The sequence below is a fragment of the Myotis myotis genome, unplaced genomic scaffold, assembly GCF_014108235.1.
Source record: "Myotis myotis isolate mMyoMyo1 unplaced genomic scaffold, mMyoMyo1.p scaffold_m19_p_8, whole genome shotgun sequence".
Lineage (NCBI taxonomy): Eukaryota > Metazoa > Chordata > Mammalia > Chiroptera > Vespertilionidae > Myotis > Myotis myotis.
This window is the reverse complement of record NW_023416390.1, coordinates 89,573,216-89,599,327: the sequence shown is the minus strand read 5'-3', so window position 1 is coordinate 89,599,327 and position 26,112 is coordinate 89,573,216. Positions and strand designations below refer to the sequence as shown.

The following is a 26,112-nucleotide window of genomic DNA, read 5'->3' as shown; positions in this document are numbered from 1 at the left end:
GGGTGACATGGAAAAATTAAATATCTGATTCTTATGCTGAAGGACTTTAAAATTAGCAAGAATTGGAGGGGGGGAAACATATTATATTCAGGAAATAATACAAGGTTGTTGTACATGAATAAATCAAATATAAGTGTAGGTCAGAATTTAGGCATCAAGCATGGAGCATGTGATGAGGCCTAAGGGGAGAAAGGCATCAGTAATTCTGTACTTGAGTAGGTACTGGTATAGACATATGACCTGACTAGTCACAAAAATTGGGGAAGGCCGTGCCCAGCCAGGGTGGCTCAGTTGGTTGAACACTGCCCTGTGCACTGAAAGGTTTTCTTCACAGTCAGGACACATACCCAGGTTGTGGACCCAATCCTGGGTCAGGGAATGTACAGAAGGTGATCCATTGATATTTCTCTCTTGCTCCCTTTCTCTCTCTAAGCATGCTCTTGGGTAAGGACTTTTTAAAATAAGAAAAAAACAACATAAAAATTTAAAAAAAAAACCCATAGTGGGACAGGTAGAGATTCCACAGTGTAATTAATTTGTCTTGAGTTGGGGTAAGGAAGGAGACTGACATGTGCAGCTTGAAGTACTTAATAGTGGAGAACAATGATGATAAACAACATTGGTATATCAGTCAAACAGGATTCAAGCAGAGAAACATAACCAGGAGGGTGTGTGTGTGTGTGTGTGTGTGTGTGTGTGTGTGTGTGTGTATGAGAGAGAGTGTATACAGTTTTGTGTACCAAAACAGAGTTTGTCCTTGTGTTATTATTTACTAATTGTTGTATTATTTTTCATGCAAAAAACCTATAAACCTACTTTGCCACACCCTGCATGTATACAGAGATTTTTGCAAGAAATTGGCTTGCATGATTTTGGGAGCTGGCTAGGTAAGTCTGAGGTCCAAAGGGCAGGCAACAGTGTGGGCAGGCTGGAAATCAAAGCCATGAGCTGAAGGTACAGTCACAGGTGCACTTTCTTCTTCAGGGAAACCTCAGCTCTGCTCTTAAGGCCCTTCAACTGATTGCAGCAGGCCCACCCACATTTCTTAGAATACTCTGTTGCCTAAAGTCAAATGATTATGGACTTTTTGTGAAAGAAAAATAAAAGATTATGTATTTTAATTGCATCTACAAAGTACTTTCACAGCAGCACCCACATTGGTGTTTGACTGAAGTATTGGATACTGTAGTTGAGTCAAGTTGACACATAAAACCGATCATTAGATCATTAGAATCTGTCTCCGTGACACCTGTATTCATCTCCTTTAACCATATTTAGCTGTACTTCTGTCTAGCAAGTCATACTTCTGCTCAGCACACACAGCTCTCCTATGTACACCTGATAGCATTTAGTTTGCGTAACATCTCAATTAGAACATAGTGTTATACCTATTGGCCCTGGTGTGACTAAGATTCTGAAAATGTGATAAAAAACACAACTTTATATTTTTCTCCTGCCTTAGCTTTAAATTTAATTAAAGAAGATTATTTTCTCTTGCTTTTGGTTACAAGACTCAGGAATTTTCTTCCTACTCATAGCTGATAGGTGTTTTAATGAGTCCTATACATCACAGAACATAAATCCAATGCAAAAATTACAAAGGCCTAGTTTAAGATAGGTATCAATACTTCAATCTTAAACAGACTGTCAAACTACAGCAGGAAGGCTGGGGAGGGTTGGATGGGGTAAGAGATCAACCAAAGGACTTGTATGCATGCATATAAGCATAACCAATGAACACAAGACACTGGGGGGTAAGGGAGGCTGGGGGAAGGTCAAGGAGGAAAAAAAGGAGACAAATGTACTACTCTTTGTAATATTTTAAGCAACAAAAAAAATATGATATTTTAAAATGCTAGTGGTGCCCTGGCCAGTTCCACTCTGGAGTTAGAGCATCGGCCTATGAACTGAAAGGTCCTAGGTTAGATTCCACTCAAGGGCTCATACCCTGGTTGCAGGTTTGATCCCTGTCCCTGGTCAGGTCTGTGTAGGAGGCAACTAATTGATGTATCTCTCTCACATCGATGTTTCTCTCTTCCTCTGCCCCCCCTCCCTTCCACTCTCTCTCTCAAAAAATAAATAAATAAATAAATAAATAAATAAATAAATAAATAAATAAGTGGAAAATACCCCCTTGGGTAAAAATTAACAAATATAAAAAATAAAAGGTTAGTGGTAGGTGAGAACCTGTGAAAGGGAAAGGGATGTTTGTGTGAAATAACTTTGTCATCCAGGCTATTGACTTTTCATTCACTCAATAATATTCCACAGTATGCACCACCATTTGTTTTTCTAGATCAAGCAGCTAATTCTCAGACTTCCTGGGTCAGGCTGCTAGCTTCTGTCACAGCATTTGTCCTGTAGGTGACACCTGGCATCCCCAGTGTCTCCTGATGGGAGAGGTGAGTGTCAGCCCAGGGGTGAAGGAGAACTCTTCTCCTGGCACCTACTGGTAACGGGGTCCCCAATGAATCCCCCTTACTGGTACTGCCGGTTCACCTGGTGTGGTTAGAGGCGGGCCTTGTGATTCAGTGGAGTGGGCATTGGGGGAGAATGACCCTACCTGGCTGCCTTCTGTTGTTACATTAGAATTTAGAGTCAGAAAACACTAGACTTGGGTCACCATCTTGGGCCTGGGCAGGGGTGGAGAAGCTAGGGCTGTGTTACCTCTTCAGTCCTGAGTTCCCAAACATGTCACTTGCCTTCTTCAATATCTGACAGTTCTTTTTGGTTCCTTTTACATTATGTTGCAGTATGATAGTTCTAACTGGCAAGGAAGAGCAGAAGAAACAAGTCTAAACCACCTTGTCTGAACTGGAAGTAACTCCATAGATTTCAGAATGTGATTTTTAAATATATACAAACAATATGTGAATTTTTTTAATTCATATTTTAAATAGCTAAGTTATTCACAGGAGTTGCAAACCAATCCCTATAAAAAGGTTTGCAGAAAGATTCTGAAATACAAATGCATATTATATACACTATTTTGCATTTTGCTGTTTTCAAACAATGATCTGTCTTAGAGTTCATCTTTCCACATCACCACGTAAAGGGTTTCATCATTCTTTTCTCATTCACTTGGAATTCAGTTGTAGAGTTGAGCTATAATTTATTTTATAAGGCAAATTGATCATATTTTAAATATTTTTCTAATCTCATACAAATAAAACCACAATGAACTTGAATATATGCCATTTCTCACATGTGTAAGTAGATCTGCATACATTTGCAGAGAGGGATTTCTAGGTCCAGGGTGATATATGCTATTTTGCTACACATTACCAAATTGCCTTCCACAGGCATTGAGCCAGTTTTCACTCCTCCTAGCAATGCATGAGAGTGACGGTTTCCCACATGCTCTCTGACAAGAAGTGTTGTCAACAGTTTGGATTTTTGCCAGCTTGATCATTATTTCTTGAGAAAACAGAAATAACATTCTTTAAAGGCCTGGTGGCACTGAGCAAATGACAGCAGAGCTCTGAAAGTTGGGTCCTGCTCACAGTGTTAGTTACGCTTGTTCAAGACAATAGAAAGGATGCAGTCTATTTCTGTAGTTATATATTTCTATCTTTATCTGAGTATATTCTTGTATCTATATCTATGCATCTGTATTAAGAGAAATATATGTGTATATATACCTGTGCATGTATATATTAGCTATGCTATAGTTTTATATAAGTATATGGTTATAAAACATGCAAATTGCCTTAAAGAAGTTTAGAGGGCAAAACTCTATGTATCAGAAGTGATTGACAAGGCCTTTGATTCTTTATTAACTAGTGGAATAGCAAAATTTCAGATTTCAGAACAGTATGGATGCCCTACGGTTGGGGCACTTTCCTAGGATGAGGAGGAGAAAGGCCTTATTGGATGGCAGTGTTTGCACAGGTGGGGGAGGGCATGGGGAATGGGAGTCACTGGAGACAGAAGGAATGCCTGCTCCTTAAAGATCTCACTAAAGGATCATGGAATGTTGATGCAAGAGCTGGGGGGCCTGGATGAACAGCTTGGGGACAAACAGGAGCTCAAGCTGACAGGACAGACTGCAGAGGGCAGCCCGGCATAGCCAGGCTGGATGTCACAAGTAATTTGGGGCAGGGATATTCTCTTTTACACTTTCTAATGCTTCAAAAATTTTCTCTGAACAGCATGGATCTTTTTATTCTCTACTAGAAGCCTGGTGCATGAAATTAGTGCATGGGTAGTGTCCCTAGTCCTGGCTGGCGATCAGGGCTGATCTGTGGGGTGACCACTAGGGCGATTGGGGCCCCCCCTGGCACCCTCCTTGGCCTGGCGCCACCTGCTTGCCCACCCTGCCCCTCACCGTCAGTCACCATCTGCATGGTGACCAGGGCCCCTGCTTGCACCCGCCTTGGCCTGACACCACCCACTCACCTGCTCCACCATCCTGTCGCAGTCCCACTCTCATCAGGCCCATAGGGGCCAGCAGCACCTGCAGTGCCGCCCGCTGCCAGTGCTGTGTCACCAATGCCCACCATGTTCCACGCCGCCCCCTGGTGGTCAGCACACGTCTAACTCCAGGTTGGTCGAACTCTCGCCTGTGGGGAAAATTTGCATATTATCTTTTTATTATATAAAACTAGTAGAGATCCTTTCAAGTTTCTTTCTTCCTTTTTTTTAAATCTTCACCTGAGGATATTTTTCTATTGATTTTTTTTAGAGAGAGTGGAAGGGATGGGGAGAGACACAGAAAGATCAATGAGAGGGAGAGAGAGAGAGAGAGAGAGAGAGAGAGAGAGAGAGACCTATTGGTTGCTTCCTGCATGGGTCCTGACTAGGGCCAGGGATGGAGCCCACAACCCAGGAACGTGCCCTTGAGTGCAATTGAACTGGGGACCCTTCATTCAATGTGCTGGCACTCTATCCACTGAGCAAACCCAGCTAGGGCTCATTTCAAGTTTTTAATTATAAATTAAAATCGTGCTGATGTAGGAATAAAGTGGAAGAGGAAAAAAGTGAAGCTTGAAATACTATTTCTGTGATAGTCTTCTTGGCTCCCATCATTCTTCCTGCTTAAAAAAAAAAAGTCCAACTCTCTAATTAGGAGAAAAAATAAAAGTGAGTGCACTGGTTCTTCCATGTGATTTCCCTCAGAAATCAAAGCTCTCCCATTTTCAATTTTCTAACATGACAACATAAAACGGTCTCATTAAGGGCTCTGTGAAATATTGGTAAAGTTTAGGCAGAGTTCAGGCAGTGAATTAAAAAAGTGCTTGAGAGTTTGTGGGAAAAGTGGATAACTTCAGATTTAAGTTCTCAGGAAGCCGAAACTGAACAAAAAGGGACAGCTCACAGGTAATGATCAAAGACATTCCCAAAGCGCAGACCTGGCAGGAGCAAGGAGGCCGCTGAGGCCCTGAGAGGCCCGCGGATTGGGAAGACGCGTGAGATGCCTGTGAGAGGCTGCGTGTGCGGTGCCAGCAGGGACGGTTTTGGCCACAGGTGCCGTCAGGGCGCCCGCTGCAGCCGCGCCCTCTTCCCAAGGCCATGGCCCGCCCCGTGGATGTAACACAGAGGCGGTGTGTTCTCACACCGGCTCTCCTCTCAGGATGGTGGACTCTCCGCTGTAACTTGCCTTGCAATGAACCTTGCCAGGCTAACATGTGTGATCTGAAACCCTGCCACTGAAGGTCCCGTACATCTGATGAGGTTTTCTTTTCCCGAGTTCCCTGTTGGGCAGAAGGAGCTTGTTTCCTGTGGGTGGGCGGCTGGTGCGGTGTCTGTGGGTGTATGGGCGCGAGCAGCCGCGCACGGGGCGGGGGGGGGGGGGGGGACGCTGGCCTGGCCCCGCTCCCTCCACCACCAGCGTGGACCCTGCGAGGCAGGGGCGTCCCCATCAGACTCCCATTTCCAACAGCGCCCCAGCAGCGCTGTAACTCCAGTCTGACCAGGACAGCGGGGTGAGCGAAAACTCCATCCAGTTCGGAAAGGGAATGAAGTTCAGTGTAAATGTCTGTTCATGAAACAGGAAGACAGATTCGGTGAACGATGAGACCCGCGCCAGGACCGCATGTGCGGGGAAGCTGCGTGCGCCCCCCACCACAGGGAACGGCTCTCCCGCGGTCTCTCCTGTGGGTACCAAGCTGGCCCTCCCTCTTGCCCCTGCCTGCCCCTCACTGTCTGACCAGGAATCGCATCTGTTTTCTCTAGAACCCTTTGCAGCGAGTCCCCCTCGGGGCTCCTTTATGCGTCACGACATATGTCAGGGGTCTGAAGGGAGGCTGTGGTCACTGTGCCCTTGCCCCTGCCCCAGTGGCTGTCCGCGCTCCCCTCAGTCCGGTCTGTGGTCTGTGCGTCCCTCCAGGCCTCTCAGGGCGTTTCCAACAGCCCAGGGCCACCCTGTTCCCGCAGGTGCGGCTGGCTTCCTGTTGGTTTGTCTCCTCCAGACAAGCATTCGCATGGCAGGCACCCCTGAGGCCTCGGACGGTCTGCGCGCACACCCCCATGTCCCGTTAGTCTCCAGAACAAGTCCGCGCGAAATTATGATTGTTCCGTTTTGCAGGAGAGGGACTAGCCAGCAGTTATCGGTAGCTTCTCCCTGTCTGGCCCCGTGGTCGAACTGATTTTCCATTTCTGTGCGCGTTGTTCTACTTCATGTGAGCTCTCAGCAGAAGGGAGGCCCTTGCCATCAAACAAAGCCCAAGGCCAGTCCAAGGCGCCTGCTTACCTGCGAGAGGGGAAGAGCTCAGGCCAGCCTCTGCCCAAGACAGGCCGCAGCGCCGCGGGGTGCCCGCCACCAGGGGGGCCACACCCTGCTCTGCTCCCTGCTCTGAGCTGGTCAGACCGCAGCTCCAAAGGGCCTGGGAGCTACGGGATTCTGGGGATCCCATTTAAGCTTATGTTTTCTAAATTGCTTTTAGAATGAGAAAACAAATCACTAGAAAAGGCAACTTTTTAAAAATTAACAAGCATCGTACATATTTCCAAATTTAGAATGTTTTTATCCACTCTCTGACAATTTTATAGTACTTTATTCCCTGACAGCTCTTGAGCACTTTTTCTTTGGTTGCTTTCTTACATGATGTTTTACAGCTTTTTAAATTGATTTCAGGGAGGAAGGGAGAGGGAGAGAGAGATGGAAACATCAATGATGAGAGAATCATTGACCTTCTGCTTCCTTCACCCCCACACTGAGGATGGAGCCCACAACCCCCGTGTGAGCCCTGATGGGGAATCAAACAGTAACCTCCTGGTTCATAGGTCAACACTCAACAACTGAGCCACTCCGGCTGTGCTGTTTTATAATATTCTTACAGAGAATAAATGATAGTTCACTTTCCCTCTATTATGGTTGATCTCTATATTTTTAAATACATCAATCATTTAGAAAACACTTTTTCCAGTTTCATATTTAATTTTGATAACGTCATATAAACTTTCAAAATAGTCATTGCTCTTTTCTAATTTAATGTAAAACAATGTAACAATAGAATATAAAAAAATAAAATATATGTTCCTAGTTTTTATCTGGTTACACAATACAAAAAACAATATAATGGATGTTAAATATTGTCATCTTTTAGGTATCTTTAGTACCAAATATATCTATTTTTAGAAATATCTTCAGATCTTTATAAGCAAGCATTCAAACTTGTTTCCTTTTCCCCTGTTTTTTTTTTTTTTTAATAAGGTAAAATACATATAATTTAAAATGTACTGTCTTAGCCTTTTTTAAATGTACAGTTCAGTGGTATTAAATGCATTCATTATGTGCTACCATCACCACCATCCATTTCCAGAACTTTTTCATCTTGTAAATCTGAATCTCTGTACACATTCAATAATATCCCCTATGCTGGGTATACTTTTATGCATGTGGTTAAAATTGGGAAAATTCCTGTCAAGTTCATAAATACATGTGTGATTTAGAAGCATTCCCCAGAGGGAGCGTTTGGTTGGGTTCCCATCAGCAAGCGCCACCCTCCCCCCCCCCAGCTTCCAGTGCACTTCTGGTGCTGGGTGCTGGGCTGGCACCCTCCTGAGGTGGCCTCTGGCAGCAGGAGCCCCTAAATCATTAGGATTCCTGAGAGGGGCTGCAAACCACACCCTCTCTGGCCTGCCCCTCCCTGGATCCCTGTGTCTGTGGCATCTCCAAAGAGACCTAGCATGGGAAGGTGGCAGTGGGGAGGGCAGGAGAAAGAGGCAGTGCTATTTGCCAGGTGAAATTAAATCTTTTATTTTAACCTATTGTCATTAAATATCTTACTTTTACAAAAATGGTAGCTTTCTAACTTGTCAACCTGGTTTGGCTAAATTGTATTGCCCCCAATTTTCTTTCCTAGCTATCTTTACTTAGGGGAACCCTTGAGAGAGACACCTGTGGGAGGGCTGAAATGTGGAGGGAAGCAGCAGGCACGCGGCCCCTCACCTGCTGGCATGGGCAGTGCACAGACAGCAGGACACCTCACGGTTTCCGCGGGTCCTCCTACAAACCGGATATGCGCAAGGGTTTGCTTGTTTTTCCTCCCTCACCTCATGCCCTTCTGGACTAGACTGCAAGCTCCAGCATCCCAGTCAAAAACAGCTGCCTACAGGCTGCGAGCCCGCTCCCACAGAGCCTGTTACCTACAGATCCCTGTCCATCTCCCCGTGGTCTGCTCCCCTGCTTAAACCCGGCTGATACACGTGTCTACAAAACCACAGAACCCTGTGAGCTCATTGCCAGGTTACTGTTAGGGCTTTGCTAGGGGGCTGATAGCTACAGCTTCTGTAGCTTTACCATAAATTTATCTCTAGCCCAAAGATCGTGTCTGGGTTTCCCCTTTGGCGGTCATGTGGCTCATAACAATCAATATTCTGTGACCCCTGGGAGGCTGCGGAAGAGTTGTGAGGGTAATCCAGGAGGGAAAATTATAAGGCTTCAAGTGTAATCTGGATGGAAACTGGCATCTCATGCATGAGTCCCCTGGGTAACAAAGTTAAATGTCCTCCCAGTGAGAGCAGCGTGGGGCATTTTGGTTCAGCTTCGTGTCAAATATTATGTGGACTGCTCATACTAAAAGATACACATTTTCACTGTAAAATGCCCCTCTTACAGGTAAAAAATAGGCATTCACCAACTCGTACAGGAAGACAGTCTTTATGGTGTGCAAAGGCAAAACAGTGATTTCTTTTAGCAGCCTGGCCCCTGCGCAGAGGGCTCTGGGCTCGTTAACAGCGACGGAAACAGACAGACAAGCATGGTGGAATTGCTCTCAACGAGCTTTCAGTAGGGTTTCCTTATTTCTCTTTCTATTTGAGACCTGTTTAGAAACCTATGGCCACAATATAACTATTTTATGAGTGTCTGTTTGTTTGCAGCAGGCAGAGGAGAGAACAAGGAGAGTAGAGCCAAAGCAATGTCAGATTCGCACGCCCACCCCTTCCCAGCAGGTGGCCTGGGAGAGGCTCACAGTGTAAGAATGTTTGCATTTCCACAGATAGAAGTGCTTGCTACCTGGGGGGCACTCAGGAATTTCCCAGTGACTGAGCTAAATTTGAAGGGAAAGGTGGGCTAGCTACAGAGGACAAATAATCCCAAAGCTCAGCCAAATAAAAGCTTCTCTTGGGCTCACATCACACTGGAGTGTGCAGTCACGTGGAGACTCGGGCCACTTCTACCTTATGGTTTCTCCTCCTTCTGGAACCTTGGGAACCTCCACCTGCCTGGGAGAGGAGAAGAATATGAGAAAACACACATGAGAAGCCTCTAGGGGTCTCATGTGCAAGTGGGGCCCATGTCCCCACCTCACTTCTTCTGGGGCAATGCTAACCACTAGCCCACAGGTGCCATGGTGCCCCACCTCTGACTCCTAAGCATGCTGTCACTTGTGGTGGGGAGGCTGCAGGATGCTCGCCAGCCTAGGGCACTGCTACTCAGCTGTTCAGGCCCAACTCAAGTTTATTGAGCATCCTGGCTATTTTTAGCAGGCCTGGCTAGTTTTTTTGTGTTGTTTTTTTTTGTCAAATATAAACTTTGTACATTTCCTCATCGTCCCATGTTATGTTGTAAATGGTGACTTGTCCATTTCTTCATGATTCTGTTGGAGAACAGAAATTGATTTTTCTTCTTAACATTCCTCAAAATCAGTATAACTATTAGTTATCAGTATGGTAACTGCAGAGCAGAAGTTATGCGTGGAATCCACAACCGATGGTGGAGGAAGGACACTGACCCACCAGGGAGCGGCTCACCCAGCCGGACTGCGGGGCACAGCTGTGAGCAGGGCCCTGCGGGCTGGCTGTGTCTGCTGGCCCGGAGGGATGTTCTCAGTCCACCCTAGAGGACACAGTGGAACGGGGCAGAAGAGGAGCGGGAACTGACAACATTTGAGCACCAATGATGTGCTTGACTATATATAAGTTTATTACAAACCTTCTGAGAAGTATTTCCTTCATCAGAAAATAATATCTCTGCCTATTTCTCTTTAATTGCTGCCTAATTAATTCTTATCAATTAAACTCTACAATCTCAGGTCTATTAACAATACTTTCTTATGTTAAAGAAAACAGAAATTTAGAACAGCAACAAGGCTATAGTTCCAAAACCCATAAGCAGCTCAGCCAGTGTGGCTCAGTGGTGAGCATTAACCCATAAACCAGGAGGTCACCATTTGATTCTGGTCAGGGCAGGTGCCTAGGTTTTGTGCAGGATCCCCAGTAGGGTGCATGCAGGAGGCAGCCAATCGATGGAAGTCAAGGCTGACTCCCATAAAACAAGCAGGGATGCTCCACGGTGATGTGTGGCCCCTGCCAGGGGCAGCAGATAGGGGAGTGCACTGCCCCAGGCCCTGCGGACAGGGTGCGGCAGGGCCCCCTGGACTAGTTTATCACGGGACTGATGGGATTGGCGCTCTGCACTGGGAAGCTCCACTCACCCAATGGCGCTTTCAATACTGAACCAGCGGGCTTAGGGTGACACCATCTCTGTTGCTGTTCCCAGCACACACACCCTATTATGCTTCCTTCATGTGTATCTGTAATTTGAAATGTATTTTGGATGGCAATGACAGATACATTTAAGGCTTAATCTTAACATTGTATTAAATCAACTTGTAAACAATTATTTCCTTCATCAGAAAATAATATTTCTGCCTATTTCTCTTTAATTGATGCCTAATTAATTTTTATCACGTATGATGCCCAAATAGGTGGAGTTGTAGATAAGCTATAGGATGTCTTCAGGTTCAGCATGCACAGACTGGCCCTGACCTCCTTGCCCTGCCTTGCTGACTGCTTCCTTCTCCCTTGGCAGGGGGGAGGGGGGGTGCAATGGTCTCCTCACTTGTTTCTGCCCCAGTCTCTCTCTCAGGAGGGCACCTCTGCCAAGGACTCATGAGGCCTTCCTAGGTCCCCTCCAGATTCACCATCCACCATGTATTGAACACATACTAGGAACGAGGCTAGCCCCTGAAAATATAGAAACATTCAAGATCCAATTTCAAAAAAGTCATCATATTAGTGAAAAATAGAACATAACTTCCTCCCGGTCCTGAGTTACCTTTGGAAAGTGGGGCAATGTCTTATTCACCTATGGATCCCTAGCACCTCCCTCTAAACCTAACACAGGGTTGGGATAAGGTACACATTTGATCAAGTCCCTGAAGGACCATGCGAATGCACTCAGACTTTTTTGTTTATGGGACAAAATGGTAAAAAGCTCTTGATATATTTCACCATTTAATAAGCATGGCTGTCAAAGTTTATTTGGAACAAGGCTTCTTAGGTTTTAAATTGCAAAGGAATCACCGGGGGATTTGTTAAAACACAGTGACCATAGCCTTATGCGCAGAGGTTCTGCTTCAGGATGGAGTCCATGAATCCATGTGTCCTGTATGCTCAGGGGGACGCCAATGGCTGCTGGCCTTCGGAGCACACTGCAGAACCACTGCTTTGGAGTCACTCCTTCAGGAGCTGTGCTTGTCCTCGAGGATCATGCCAGGTCATGCCTCCAGATTCCCCCGCTTCCTTCCACACATTCCATCTCCTGGCCTTACTCCACATGCACAAGGGGCACAAGGAAGGGTCATGTTAAGGATGTGTGCACATTTCTACTTTAAATACAGGACATTATTAGGGGTAATCCCTGTCCATTTTACAGATTCAATTACTGGATCACAGAGTAAGGATGGCATGATATATAACAGGCATATTAAAAACAAGATTCTCAATCTGTATTTGGCAACTGTTGCTTCATTTTATCTTTGTTTCAATGAACATGTTATGGTTTCTAAAGGAGAAAATGAAATATCGGTGTGGTTTGGGAGGGAAGTGAATATGGACACAGGCATACCTCTTTGCTTTGGAACTCACCAGAAGTCAGCTGACAGGCCTGTTGCTCTATGGACACCATGGGCCAAAGGACAGGGCTCCAGGCGCTGGGCACGATGTCCTGGAGGAACCCAGAGCACCTTCTGGGACCTGCCCCGTGACCTAATCCCTGCCCCCCAGCTTGGTTCAGTTTATGGAAATATAATTTACACCATAAATTTCACCCATTCAAGGGGTAGAAGGTCATTGTTTCTAGTATATTCACACAGTTTTACAATCATCACTACCTAATTTCAGCACCCCAGAAAGAACCTCCGTACACTTTAGCAGTAATTCCTCATTCCTGATGACCAACCCCTCAGCCCCTATCTCCAGCCCCTGGCTGCCACCAGTGCACTGCCTATCTGTGTGGACTTGTTTTATACGGACATGTCACCTAAAGGGAGCCATCCTATATGTGACCTTTGTGACTGCTTCTTTCCCCTAACACAATGTCCTCAGGATTCAGGATCCAGCGGTGTTGTGCCATGGTACGCATCAGCACTTCATCCTTTCTGAGACCTAACAGTATTTCCCGTATGCAAATATCACCTTTGTTTGCCATTCATCAGTTGATAAGCATTTGGATTGTTTCCATTGTAGGGCCATAGTGAATAATGTTCCCAGGAACATTCATGCACAGAATTTAGTGGGGACATTGTTTTTATTTCAATAGAGTAGCTATTTAGGATTTGAATTTTTGGCTCATCTTTCTCTTTTCATAAAGCTTTTATTTTGAAATAATTCACTGTAAATTGAAAAAAAATAGTATCATAAGATCCTATGTACCCTTGACTCAGTTTCTCCAATGGTAGCATGATGTATAACTGTTGTATATCATCAAAACCAGGAAAACTACATTGGTAAAATGCATAAAGCTTATTCAGAATGTTCCATTTTGACACGCACTCCTGTGTGTGCATGTGTGTAGGGTGTGTGGGTGTGTGTGTGTGTGTGTGTGTGTAGGGGTGTGTATGGTTCTGTGCAATTCTATTATGTGTAGTTTTGTGTAATCAGCACCTTAATCAAGATGCAAAACATTTCATCACAAGAACTTCTTGTGTTGTCCTTTCATAGCCACACACCCATCTTACTCCCATCCCAACCTTCACCAACCACTGATACGCTTCCATCTCCACTAGCCTCCACTTCAGTAGTGACAATGTTACAGAATCTATGTCTATTTTCAGCATGTACCAACTATGTTCTGACTGGGACATCAAATATCTATTTTCTGCTTGAAGCCCTAGACATTTTTTAACTAATTTCAAAAATCCCATCAGTTTTAACATTATTTTTCTTCATTGAAACCAGGCCAAGGCACAGTCCCACAAACCTACTGCACAAGGAGTTTGAAACCAGGCCAAGGCAAACCTACTGCACAAGGAGTTTGATAAACTAAGTTAAGTAGCTATTAAATGCAAAAAAGATTCACAAGCATTTATTTGATAGAATTAATTAGATCTTATTTATGTCTGTAGGCCTAGGTACATCTATAACTAAATATGCAGTCACTTGGTAAATATTAGATTTCTGGGGACATAAGGAGCAAGGAAGGAAATAGGGCTGAAACATTTTTAAAGCCTTAAAAGTACTATTTACTTGTCATCTAAGTTTTATATCTATGCCTATAGTCTTACAATAAGAATATAAGTGGTGAGGCAGAAAAAAACGTAGCTCTGACCTTGGTACTTGAAAAGGTGAGTCTAAATAAAACTATTTTGCTGTCTGAATACTATCATTATCTTTAATGAGAATGGGCTTCACAAGGACATTTCAAATTGTACCTTAGACAATAAATTAGCTGCCAGGACTAGATTCGGACTATTTTCCTTAAATATGAAAACACTGATTTAACTGCTCTGTCCAGCTACATTTTATATCTGCACATATTAATTTAAAAATAGATTCTGAAGAATCTTAATATGTCCGTCAGTGTCCTTGTCATTAATGAGCACAGATCTCCGTGTGCCCATAATGCCAGACCTTCCCACCAGCACTAGCACTCGCTGTTGGTAATGGAGACAAATCTAGCCACTAATAAAGCTTCTTTTATTTTTTTTCCATGGGCAGGCATCTTCTTCCAGCAGGAAATTTGATGGTTGTCCTAGAGTGGCCTCCAACGCCAAATCAGAACTTGTATAAGACATAGAATGTCTTTTTAAATGAGTGGAGATGATATTTTAATTGTTCTCCATATATCTAGATAGATAGATAGATAGATAGATAGATAGATAGATAGATGATAGATAGATAGATAGATAGATAGATGATAGATAGATAGATAGATAATTTGGAATCACTTGCAATTTTTGGATTAAGCTCCCATTTGGCCTTTGTGTCTTTTTAAAATACACTATTGGGTATTAACTGTTGATTATGTAAGTTTTTAGTGATATTCACAAGTGAATCTGAAGTTTTCTTTATTGGTGTGGTCTTGGTCGGACTTGGGGGTCACCTTTGGGCTTGTTGATAATGGTGAATGACACCAGAATATTAGAGGTCAGTCCTTGAGTTCAGCTGAGAAAAGAATTCAGAGCCAAGGAATCATTTACTAGTGAAAGTTTATTAGAAAGTCAGAGGTAGAAGAAGTGAGCCAGCCAGCTGTATCACATGGACTCAGGAAACATATTACAGAGGCACAAGAAGGGCCCTAGGAGCTTAGGAGAAAGAAAACACACCTGAGGGAAGGAGGCAGGGGGGAGGTGCAGCTTGCTCCAGAGCAAGAGAGAGAGAGAAAGAGAAAGAGTGCACTAGGTTCTTTGTCTTAAGGTGTTGTATCTATTTTCTAAAGGCAGGAATTTTCAGCAGAGTATTTCAATAGAATATTCATCAGCTTTCCAGGTGTGTCCTTTCAAGGCCATGGTCTCTACTGATTGGCCAGCACTAGGATAGAGGGTCGTTGGTCATTGCATCTGGTCATGATGTCAGCCATGGCATTGCTCTGTCTGATTTTTCTGCTTCTCTAGGTCTAGAGCTAAATCACAACTGAGCCTTAGATATTTTCTCTAGTTTGACCAAAACTCTGTCTCTGTTATCTGGGGTCAGAGGCTCTACTGCCAAGATTATGTGATGTGGGTCAGACTTCATTGTCTTGAGGGTTTAATGCTTAAAGGAAGTAGTCATGAACTGTCATTAAAGTGGTCATCAAAGGCTTCTATGGTAGTCATATGAGGCTCTTCTCTAGCCCCTTTGTTTCTCCTTTAAGGGGTCTACCACGTGACTAGTGACATGCCAGGAAAGGAAAGCTCAGGGGAGGGTCTGAATCACAGGACCAGCTGATATACTAGAGGATAAAAGGTCACCCTGTGTGCAAGTTCCCGCCTTACAATTATCCACTGCTGGGCCCTGGGTGACCTTCCGTATCTAGCCTCTTGTTCCTATTTTGCCATGTCTCTCTAGCTGCATACTACATCACTTACTCTGTGTAGCAATTTGAAAGATTTGTTTTTTCCCTATGCTTTGGAGAGATATAAGTGGCGTTATAATACTCTACACTTTAATAGATACCATATGATTGTAATGTCTTGTTGTAGAGGAGACCTTTAAATAGTTTTTATTTATTTAATAGAAATTGGTCTTTTAATATTTTTCTACTTGTATTGAGGTTAATTTTGGTAAACTTTAAAGCCATGAATTACCTGAGGTGAAGAACCATGTATTTTTTATTTAGTTTCTGAGAGCCCTAGGCTAAAGTTACTGAGAAGTTTGTAGGGTGTCAATAAATTTGTATTCACTTCCTGTTGTGCAGTGAGTGAGGCCTGCAGTACAGGAGGAGCAATGTAGCTTACAGGTAGTGGGCTTGTACTTCCTGGAAGTGTGGGTGGACTCAACATATGTATAACCTTCACTTCCTTCTAAAGCTTCATATAAACAGCAGTAAATGATATAAATTTCCTTAAATGGCTCAGTCTGCAGCTGATCGGAGAAGCACCTTGAGTCTTAACCACAACCAATCCTTCAACTTTAGTGATGGGGTGATCATAAGAGATCTAAACACGTACATGGCTGGGAGCTAGGGAAGCTGGAGGGAGAGATGGCCCATCTGGAGCAGCAGCTGGCTTGGCGTGGCCAACTCACATTAACAACTGAGGCCTGCCGTTAAGTGACAACATGTGTAACTATATAGCACCTCGTGCCCTGCACTGAATGAATGTGTGCACGGTGTCACTTCCACCTTCCACATCTCATGTCAAAGACCCTCTAAATTATAGAACCTAACACACCAGGAGAAAGCACTGAAGACACTACATGGGGTTTCCCAAGACGTGGTCCAGCCAGGTAATACTACAGTGCAGTCCTCGGAGGACAAACTACCCATATTTGCTTACAGCAATCAGTAATTGAGAGACCACAGTTAGTATGAGAGGACTACCTATCGAAGAGGACCTGACATTGCAGAAGAGAATCTAACATGAAAGACACACACACACACACACACACACACACACACACACACACACACACATACAGTTGAGGGGAAACAGTATGTTTAAAGAGATGAAAGTGTCAAAGAAATTATGTTATAATAAATATTTTCACAAATATTAGAGAAATATTGAATCAATGAATCAGGAATTGCATATTATTAAAAAAGGAATATTCAGGGGGAATAATATTCCTCTATTATAAGAATAAACACTCTATGGAATTTAAAAATGTCACAACTGAAATAGCAAAAAACTGAAAATAATCCAAATGAACTGAGAATTACTAGCAAAAGCCAACATCTCTGCACAGAAGGGCTGTTGGGTCTACTAGTTTTTCATAACAAACCTTGTGATTCATCTTCTAAACACCACAAGGCTTGTTATCATTAAAAAAGTCAAGTAAAAAACCTTACCAAAAAGAGGCAACATTTCATGAAACAATGCAATAGTAATAATAATAGTTATAATCATATTTATCAAGCATTTCCTAAGTGCCAAGCACTGTGGTAGGTGCTGTCTGTGGATTATCTCTTTGAATCCTCACTACAATTGTACACAGATACGTTTATACCTATATCCCATGAGAAAACTAGTGCTTTGAGAGTTTGTTAGCTATCTAGTGCTGCAAAATGTTGCAACAGACACCACAACTTCATAGTTTCTCTGGGTCCTTGAGCAACTTAAACTGAGTGGTTCTGCCTGGGCCTCTCACCGGGCTGCAGTTAAGGTGTCAGCGAGAGTTGCAACCATTGCAGTGTTTGGCTGTGGAGCTCTGCATCAAGGCCCACTCCCATGGCATGTCTCATGAGGGTCCACGCTCACTCATGCGGGCCTTTCCTCAAGGCTGCCTCTGGCATAGCTTGGCTTCCCAGAGTGAGTGATCCAGGATTACCCAAGGTGGGAGCCACTGTCTTTCTATAATCAAGTCTTGGAAATGACATTTATCCTTTTTGTCATATTGTCTTAGAGATGCATCCATACGTCCAGCCCACACTCAAGGGAGGGCATGAATTCATGAGCTAGATATGAATACCAAGAGGTGAGGATAGAATGAGTTAGCTTAGCGGTTGCCTACCACAGGTGAACTGGCTTATCCAACCTCCAGTAGGTGTAAGTGGTAGCCCTGTGATGCAACACCATCCAATTTAACTCCAGGGTTCAAGCTTTTTTTTAAAAAAAAAAAACGTTTTTTATTGATTTCAGAGAGAGGAAGGGAGAGGGAGAGATAGAAACATTGAGGAAAGGGAAATATCAATCAGCTGCCTCCTACTGGGGATGGAGCCCACAAGCCAGGCATGTGCCCTGATCAGGAACCCAGCCAGTGACTTCCTGGTCCATGGGCTAAAGCTCAACCAACTGAGCCACACACCCATCGGGCCCACGGCTCCTGTTCTTAATCTCTATGTAAGCCCTCAAATATGCTTGAGTGAGACAGCAACAACCCTTTCACATGGTTGTTATGTTGGGAGTGTGGGAGTGGCTGGGGAGAGACACCACACCTAGAGGTGACTTCCACACGCATGACACATACCCATAATGAATGCCACAGCAGTTATTAGGTTTGGGAAAAGAGAAATCAGCTCTATATTATGGTCAGTATGTAGAGTGGAACTATAACTCTCTCATTTATTTCCTAGTTCAGAAAGTGTATATGGCTGCAAGAGAGAAGTCCATGAGTGCAAAGATAACCTTGAAGTCACTCTAATTTATAAAAGCTCAAATCCTCTCAAGATTTAGAACTTTATCGGTAATGAATTATTTGAGGCACCCCTCATCCTTGATCATGACAAACTGCAGCTTCATTTTCCTGGGACGGGACATTCGTCACAGGGACACGTTGGCAAAGGTGAAGATTTGGTGCTCTATCTTTAAAGCTTTTGGGAGCCACTGTCTTTTAAGCATGGGATGATGACACAATTGGATGTGTACCTGCTGCTCAAAGTTATACCATTTTGTCGAAAGCATCAGGGAGCATCCTGTATTCTCATGCATAAGACGGCAGATGCCTCCTTTATACCCTGCCAGATTCACTCATGTTGGTGTAATGAGATTTCTATGTTTCTCACATCTGCGGATGGGTCAAGGTAGTCTATATCAGGGCTTCTATGTCTGCCTCTCTCTGAACACAGACAGACCTTCATGGCAGCAACCAGGCTGTGAGCTTCATAAGGCCCAGACTGGTTGCCTTCTTCATGTTCTGTCGTCTAGTGGCAACCACACTGTTGACATATGTTAAGGACTTGATAAATGCTTGTTAAGTTAAAATAAACTTGATCAGTCACCGTGTTGAGCTCTGGACATACATTAATAAGTTAGTGCCATTTTACTTTATTAGGAAAAAGTCATGACTGTATGTGACTATTCGGTTTTACATTCATTGATCAAACTCCTGCTGTGAAGATGGCACTCTGCCAGATGCTGGAATGTGTGCCAACAGCACACGGCCACCACTCTCACATGCTGTCACTGGTAGTCCTAGCTCAACACACCATGCAGGCATCCAGGAGGGACATACCCATCAGCACACAGAAGATCATAGCCAAAGGAAGGGGAGACTCTTGAAGGGTGTGACTTCCGAGCTGGTGAAAAGAGTGACTGTTAAGGTGAATGGAGGGTGGGAGGGACTCCCTCAAGTATTGGGATGCTGGTTTGTTAAGACTTGAGGGGAAGTCGCGGTTATAGGCGAAGAAAGGAAGCTAAGATTGACAGTCAGTAGAAGTATAAGTAACTGATGCATCTAAGGAATATGCAGAGTCATGCAACGTTTCCTCCCCACTGCCTTTGTGTCTCCCCAGCCCTCTACGAGCGATCCTGCGAGGTGTACAGGCACCAAGGGAACACGGCTGGCTTCTTCCACATTGACCCGGATGGCAGCGGGCCGCTGGGAGCTCTCCAAGTGTACTGCAATGTCACAGGTGAGGGTGCAGACTTCTCACTCAGCTCTGTCCAGCTGTGTGATGGCGCACGGCCAAGGGAAGTCCACGGCAAGGGACATGCTTGCAAATAAAAGACCACGTTCTGGGGGAAATGGCATTTTAGTAAATAATAGATTTAGCAGCTAGGTTATTTTCATGAGAGAAGAAAACTCATTAACAGGCTTCGTGTTCCACCAAAACCAAGAGCTAATTACCAAGAATTTTCTATAGAACTTGTCACGGATGTTTTCTCGCTTAGAACTCAAAACCAGAAAGCACATGAAAACATCCAAACAACAAAAAACAAAACTCAAAGTGAATAGGAAGCTTGACTCATGTCTGGCCCTGAGGACTGTGAATCGGCGTTCTCTTGGAGCTTCTGGTGCGGTGCACCAGTGCGGTGGGAATAGCGCTTTCTACCGCTCAGAGCTGTGAGGATTAGGCACATTCCCGTGTATCCTGTACCGGAGCAAGCAGTCAGACTAGTTACCCTGTGGATGCCTCAGGGAAAAGGAAAGTGAACTATTTGCTTTTTTCTGGAGATTTTATTTATGCTGCCACTTTGTTCTAAGTGCCTAGTCAGAGTCAGTTATTTCATAGGCTTAGAGACGGCATCTGATCACTACTGTATTTTGAAAAATAATTCCACAAAGCCACAATTTGATGTAATAGTTTCTGAAAAACATCGCATGGTGAGTGCACTCTCCATTGTGAGCCATAATGGGCACATCCAGGGGTTGGGGTTCCATCCTGACTTGGAGGGGCCACAGAGTCATGCAGTGAAATGGGATGCAGAGAGCTGCTGAGACACACCGAGTCTTGGTGAATCTCAGCAGCTCCAGCTCCTCAGCAGCAAGGCGGCCCCTCCGTGGAGCTCGGTCTGTAGCAGGCTCTGTCCTGGGCTCTAGGGAGGCACGGAGAAATAAGACATAGTCACTGTCCTTCACGAGGCAGTAAAATTGGTGATACTAACGTGCAAAAATCACAGGTAGACATGCAAGCAAACCTTTGCAAAAATGGTGATTAAGGACACTTAGCAATCCACCCATCTGAATACAAAGGGCCGCATCTTTTTCTATAGAAAATGCTAGTTTCATGGAATTGATTGCCATTTCATTGAATTTCCATAATTCTTTATCTGCAAAATGCATATATGCTAGCTGCTTCTCCCCAGCTTTATAAATAAATTAGGAATCATGATGCTGTTTCCTTTTCAAGGTTTTGGTAAACTACAATGCTCAACAGCCTGGTCAAGTACTAGGTAGGGTTTTCTGTGGATCCCAGTTATTTCAAAACTAGGGGCCCAGTGCATGAATTTGTGCACCTTGAAAGGAACTGTGGGCTGTGAGGCTGTGGTAGGCACAGGGATGAGTCTCAGGCAATCCTCCTCACCCCCACCCAAACCCTCCCGCCGTGGCTCCTATCTGCCAGCAGCCCCACTCCCACCACTGCCGCTCCCACATGCTGACAGTGCTGGCCCTGATCGCACCCGCTGATGGAGCAGAGTGATTGGGGCCAGTGCCATCAGTGGGTGCGAGCAGTGACTGATGCCCTAATCGCCCCTCAGGAGCAGGGGGAGGTGGAGAAGCCCTCAGGGGCAATCAGAGCTAGCAGCCACTGCTTGCACCCGCTTATGGTGCAGAGTGATCGGGACCAGCTGCGGGCACTGGCCGCAGGTGTGGCGGCGGCTCTGGCACCAGCAGTGGGTGCAAGCGGGGCTGGTGCCAGCAGCAGGTGCAAGTGCCAGGCGGGACTGCAGTGTGCAGGAGCAAAGAATTTTCAGTAACCACCAGAGGCTTGCCCCGTTGACAGCAACCAGTGCCCCATCTTGGTCTGGTGCCCCAGCTCACCTGCTCCACCATCCCACCACAGCCAATGCCTGCCATGTTCTGTACACACCCCTGGTGGTCTGTGCATGTCATAGCGACTGGTTGTTCGGTTGTTCCACTGTTTGGTCTATTTGCCTATTAGTCTTTTATTATATAGGATGTAATTAATATGTGGATCTGTGGGGGTTCTTGCTATACATATAGACTTCCCTGCCCTATAAATTTTAATTCCGTAAATGCATGTTTACTAAGTTCTCCCAGTGAGTCTGATGCACATTGTCCTTGGTCCATACTTTACCAAAATCAAGGATATGATCTGGCTGCAGAATAAGGCAAAGATCCATGCTTGCTGCTTCAGAAACTGAACTGAGAGGTTACAGATATCGTTTCTTTAACTCTGAGGTAGATCGCCTCACCTCTATCTTACATAGAAGGAAAGAGTCTATGAGAATTTCACAGCTTGCTCGAGGTAATAATCTGGAACTAATAGTCAAGACTCGGGAAGCAAACAAAAGCTTCTGGCTCAGTAATAATGTGTATCACTAAACATTAATTAGATACTTTGTATTGCCTATGTTTTACTTTCAAAAGTGCTTTTATTTTTGTTATAAAATAAATCAATATCAATTATAAAAATTGAAGGGGAAAAAGGTTAAAGAAAATGTTAAAGTCACCTATCAACCACAATCCAGAGATTGCTGTTGTTATTTTGTTAGAATTTTCTTGTGGCTTTTCTCTATAAATATATATGTTTTGATATATATGTCTTAAAGTTGTGAAGTTAATAGACTAGCATAGACTTGTCCATATATCATTAAAATATGTACAGTAAGTAAAGTATAAGTTTTAAAACCCTCTAAAATAACCAATGGCCAGTGGCTCCATTGGTTGGGTGACATCCTATGCACCAAAAAGGTTGCTGGTTCCACCTGCCCAGGTTGGGGCTCCATCCCCAGTGGGGGATGTGCAGGAGGTAGCCAAACAATGTTATGCTCTCACATTGATGTTTCTGTCTCCCTTTCCCTTCCTCTCTCTAAAAATCAGTAAAAACTTTTTAAAATAAAATAATGTAAGTTCAGTGACACAGAGGTATGATTGACTCATAGGTCTCATTGGCATGGAATCTCTGTGTGTCTTTGGGAAGCTTCGTCTCAGGGTTTATGTTGGTATTTTGCCAGGAATGGCTAGAGATGACTGTCTGCTGCATTTAAATGTGCCTGTCTTGCCGATGTGACCCTGAAGGAGTCAGGACCTCTGAGTCGTGTCCCTGAGGTGCGAGGTTTCATTATGCATGGCTGGGCATTTCTTTAAGTATGTTATTTGGTCACATCCAGTTGGAAAGTATACAGGTTTTTGTGTTGTTGTTTTTTCCTAAATCAAACCTCTGTGCAGGCTGAATTATATAATTCTCATGTTTAACTGAGAAAAAAATTTTGTACATAAATATATGATAATCAAGTCCATACTTTTTATTTGTAAAATGTTAAATGTTCTTAAGTATGAGTAATTATGACACTAGCAAAGTGTGGCATGGAGTGTTAGGGAAGAGAGGGAAGGAGAAGGATGAGAGGATGTAGACAGAGCACGGAATGGGGGTGGAGGAGGAAAAAGGGGTCTTGGTCTGCGTTTAGCTCCCTTTTATGAAAGCACCAAGTTGCTGTTCTCTGCCCTTGGGGGTAGCGTCACTGGGTAATGACACCGGGAGTATAAATAGCCCTGGCAGGCAGTGGTCTGGGTTCTCTTCCTGACCCTGACCAGCAGCTGGGCACTCCTGGCCTCTTTGTAGGTCTCTAATTAAGGACTTGGGCCCAGGCCATCCCCATTCAGCATTCCCAAGAGACTTGTGAGGTTCCACAGAAGGGGGAGTTTCTAAGAAGTCTGCAGATATTTGCAAATAGAAGTCCTGAGGGTGAGGAAGGATGGTTTAGTCAGGGAAAACAGTTCATGTGAATCCCAAAGGCCTCTCTTTAAAACATACCCTCGGGGAATAGTAGTTCTCCTTTCTGTAGACACAGTAGCACCCCACCCTTCAGGAGGTCTCAGTCTGTGCTTCTAGCCACCATGACCTACCCCTACCACAGGAAGAGCCCAGGAGGGAAGACACCCAAAGCCCAGCAGCCACTGTCTCCTGGGATGTAAGCATCATGACCTGTGCAGGGGGAAGGAGGCCAGTTTAGGGAGTAACCTGCAGGGCTGACTAGGGTTAGTGAGGAAGTGGACTGACCTAGGCCTCTACAGATTTTGACAATGTGTCACCCTCAAGATTGCACCACTGCGCCCAGGACTAGTGGGTGGCGATAGAGAAGGTCCTGAGTTTGGATGGAGGATGGACTGAAGTTGTGGATGAGGCAGATAAAGAGTAAGTTTCTGTAGGAATACACATTTGACCTACTTTTCACATCTGAATGATTTACAATTCATTTCAGCTCAATGTAAAAGTGCACATTCCAGACACTGTGCAAACTGCTAGTTTTGTTAATAAGAAATTGTGTCTGCATTATTTTCTCCAGGCTTCTACAATAAAAATACAAATTGACTGGCTTAAAAACAAACAAAAAACCAAAGTACATTGTTTCGTAGCTCTGGAGACGAGAGTCCAAAACCAAGGAGCCTGCAGTGCCAGGCCCCTCTGAACCCTGTGGGGGGAACCCTTCCTTGTTCCTCATCCTTGGGCCTTCCTAGGCTTATAGAGGCAGCACCTCAGTCTCTGCCTGTGGGGGGCTGTCACCTGCCTCATGGGACATAGTCACAGTGACCATCTCTTCCAGTGACAGTGTCTCTCTTCTCTTCTTGTAAGGATACTGGTCATATTGGCTTATGGCCCAATTTAATGTGTATAACTTCATCTTTATTTTATTGCATTTGCAAAGCTCTGGAGGTCAGGACTTTACATATATTTGGGGAAATAATTCAAGCCACAACAATGTCATTTCAGGAACAGTCTGCATCACAGGTATCACCGTAGAAACATCCAAACATGTAGAGAATTTTTCTGAGTTTATTTGAGTCAAGCTGATGACAATTGCTGGGAAGCAAAACCGCAATGGATTGTAAAAATGTTCCAGAGAAAATGGCAGTTTTGTACCTTATTTTATACAATGCAATTAAAAGAAAAAATGGAAGTAGGTTACATGAAATCCACTGGTGATAGATTAGGGAGGTGGGAGAAAGCAAAGCAGGGAAACCTCTGGAATTGGATAAAAAGTAAAAAGATAGACACTTCTTTAAAATATATATATATATATAGATAGATAGATAGATAGATAGATAGATAGATTTCTGAGCAGAAGAGAGAGGGAGAAAGATAGAAACATCAATGATGAGAATCATTGATCTGCTTTCTCCTGCATGCCCCCTATTTGTGATAGAGCCTACAACCCGAGTATGTGTCCTGACTGGGAATGGAACCATGACTTCTTGGTTCATAGGTCAATGCTCAACCACTGAGTCACACTGGCCTGACAGACACATACTTCGTTTACACAGGTCGGTATAGTTAACAGTTAACAGTTAACTCAATAACAATGATGGAATTTGTGGTCTCCCCAGAGAGGTAGCTGTGCTTTGAAGGGTCTGGAAACTACTTTGACATTAAAATGATATCTTATGGTAGATGCAAAAAGACAGTAGACAGACTCATTTAAGGTAAAGATTGACTTGTCAGGGAAGAATCTAGCCTAGGACATGACTAGCTGCCATATTAGTAAATTGCTTTTTGGCCCAAAAAGTTTTCATTTCAGACCATCCTTTGTGATTACTCTATGTCTCTGAGTTTGTAAGGCCGCTACATAGGCTTCCCCGAGCTTGTCAGGTTTAGTATGTGGCCCCTTTTCATCCGCACAGGCTAATCATGAGGGGACACAGCAACAATTAAAATACAAGGACGATGACAAGGTATGAATAATGTGTGTTTGGAGCAGTGGAAGGGCCTAGTCCAGGCTCTTGTGCAGTGGGAGGGCCATTGGGCAGGAAGGCAATGTTTCTAAGACCTGGATAGGAAGGCAGCTGCTAAAAGAAGAGGTACAGGAAAAGCAAAAAATGTCAAAAATAAACTTATCGGTCTCTTGAACCTGCACATTAGTGGCAGCCACCAAACTCGCCAAGATGTGTTACTAGTTTAGAAAACTAAAAAACTAAAAAAGGTAAATGAAAAGAAAAAGGACCAAAGTAACTTAAGTCAGTGCAAGCAAAAGCTGTTGAAGGTCCACAATCTGAACTAGTTTCCCAGCAAGGAAATCTGCTGACTCAATTCCAGGAAAAAGAAGGAATAGTTTTATTATAAAGAAATCTTTTTAAAATTGAATTAATTGGGGTTACATTGGTTCATAAAATTATATAGGTTTCAGGTATACAATTGTACAATACATCATCTGTATATTGTGTTGTGTGTTCACTACCCCAAGTCAAGTCTCCTTCCATCACCATTTATCCCTCCTTTGCCCAACCCCTTTCCTTCTGGAAATCACCATTCTATTGTCTGTATCCATGAGTTTGTCCTTTTTGAGTTTGCTTAATCCAAGAATTCTTAAGCATGCAGGGCTATTTACTATTCCCGAGTGAGAGATGAACACATTTCTGAGCACCAGCACCAAGACACCATCCTAATACCATACATGCCTATTAGCA

The 26,112-nt window shown here is 44.0% G+C and overlaps 1 protein-coding gene across 1 annotated transcript in view; it reads left to right on the top strand.

Moving 5' to 3' along the window:
* The window catches only part of CNTNAP5 (contactin associated protein family member 5), an 876,948-nt gene that overhangs the window by 535,681 nt on the left and 315,155 nt on the right, over nucleotides 1–26,112 (top strand). Inside the window, exon 12 of the mRNA XM_036320828.1 lies at nucleotides 19,538–19,657. Within this exon, the coding sequence (XP_036176721.1) occupies nucleotides 19,538–19,657 (120 nt within the window). The remainder of the gene's footprint in view (nucleotides 1–19,537; nucleotides 19,658–26,112) is intronic.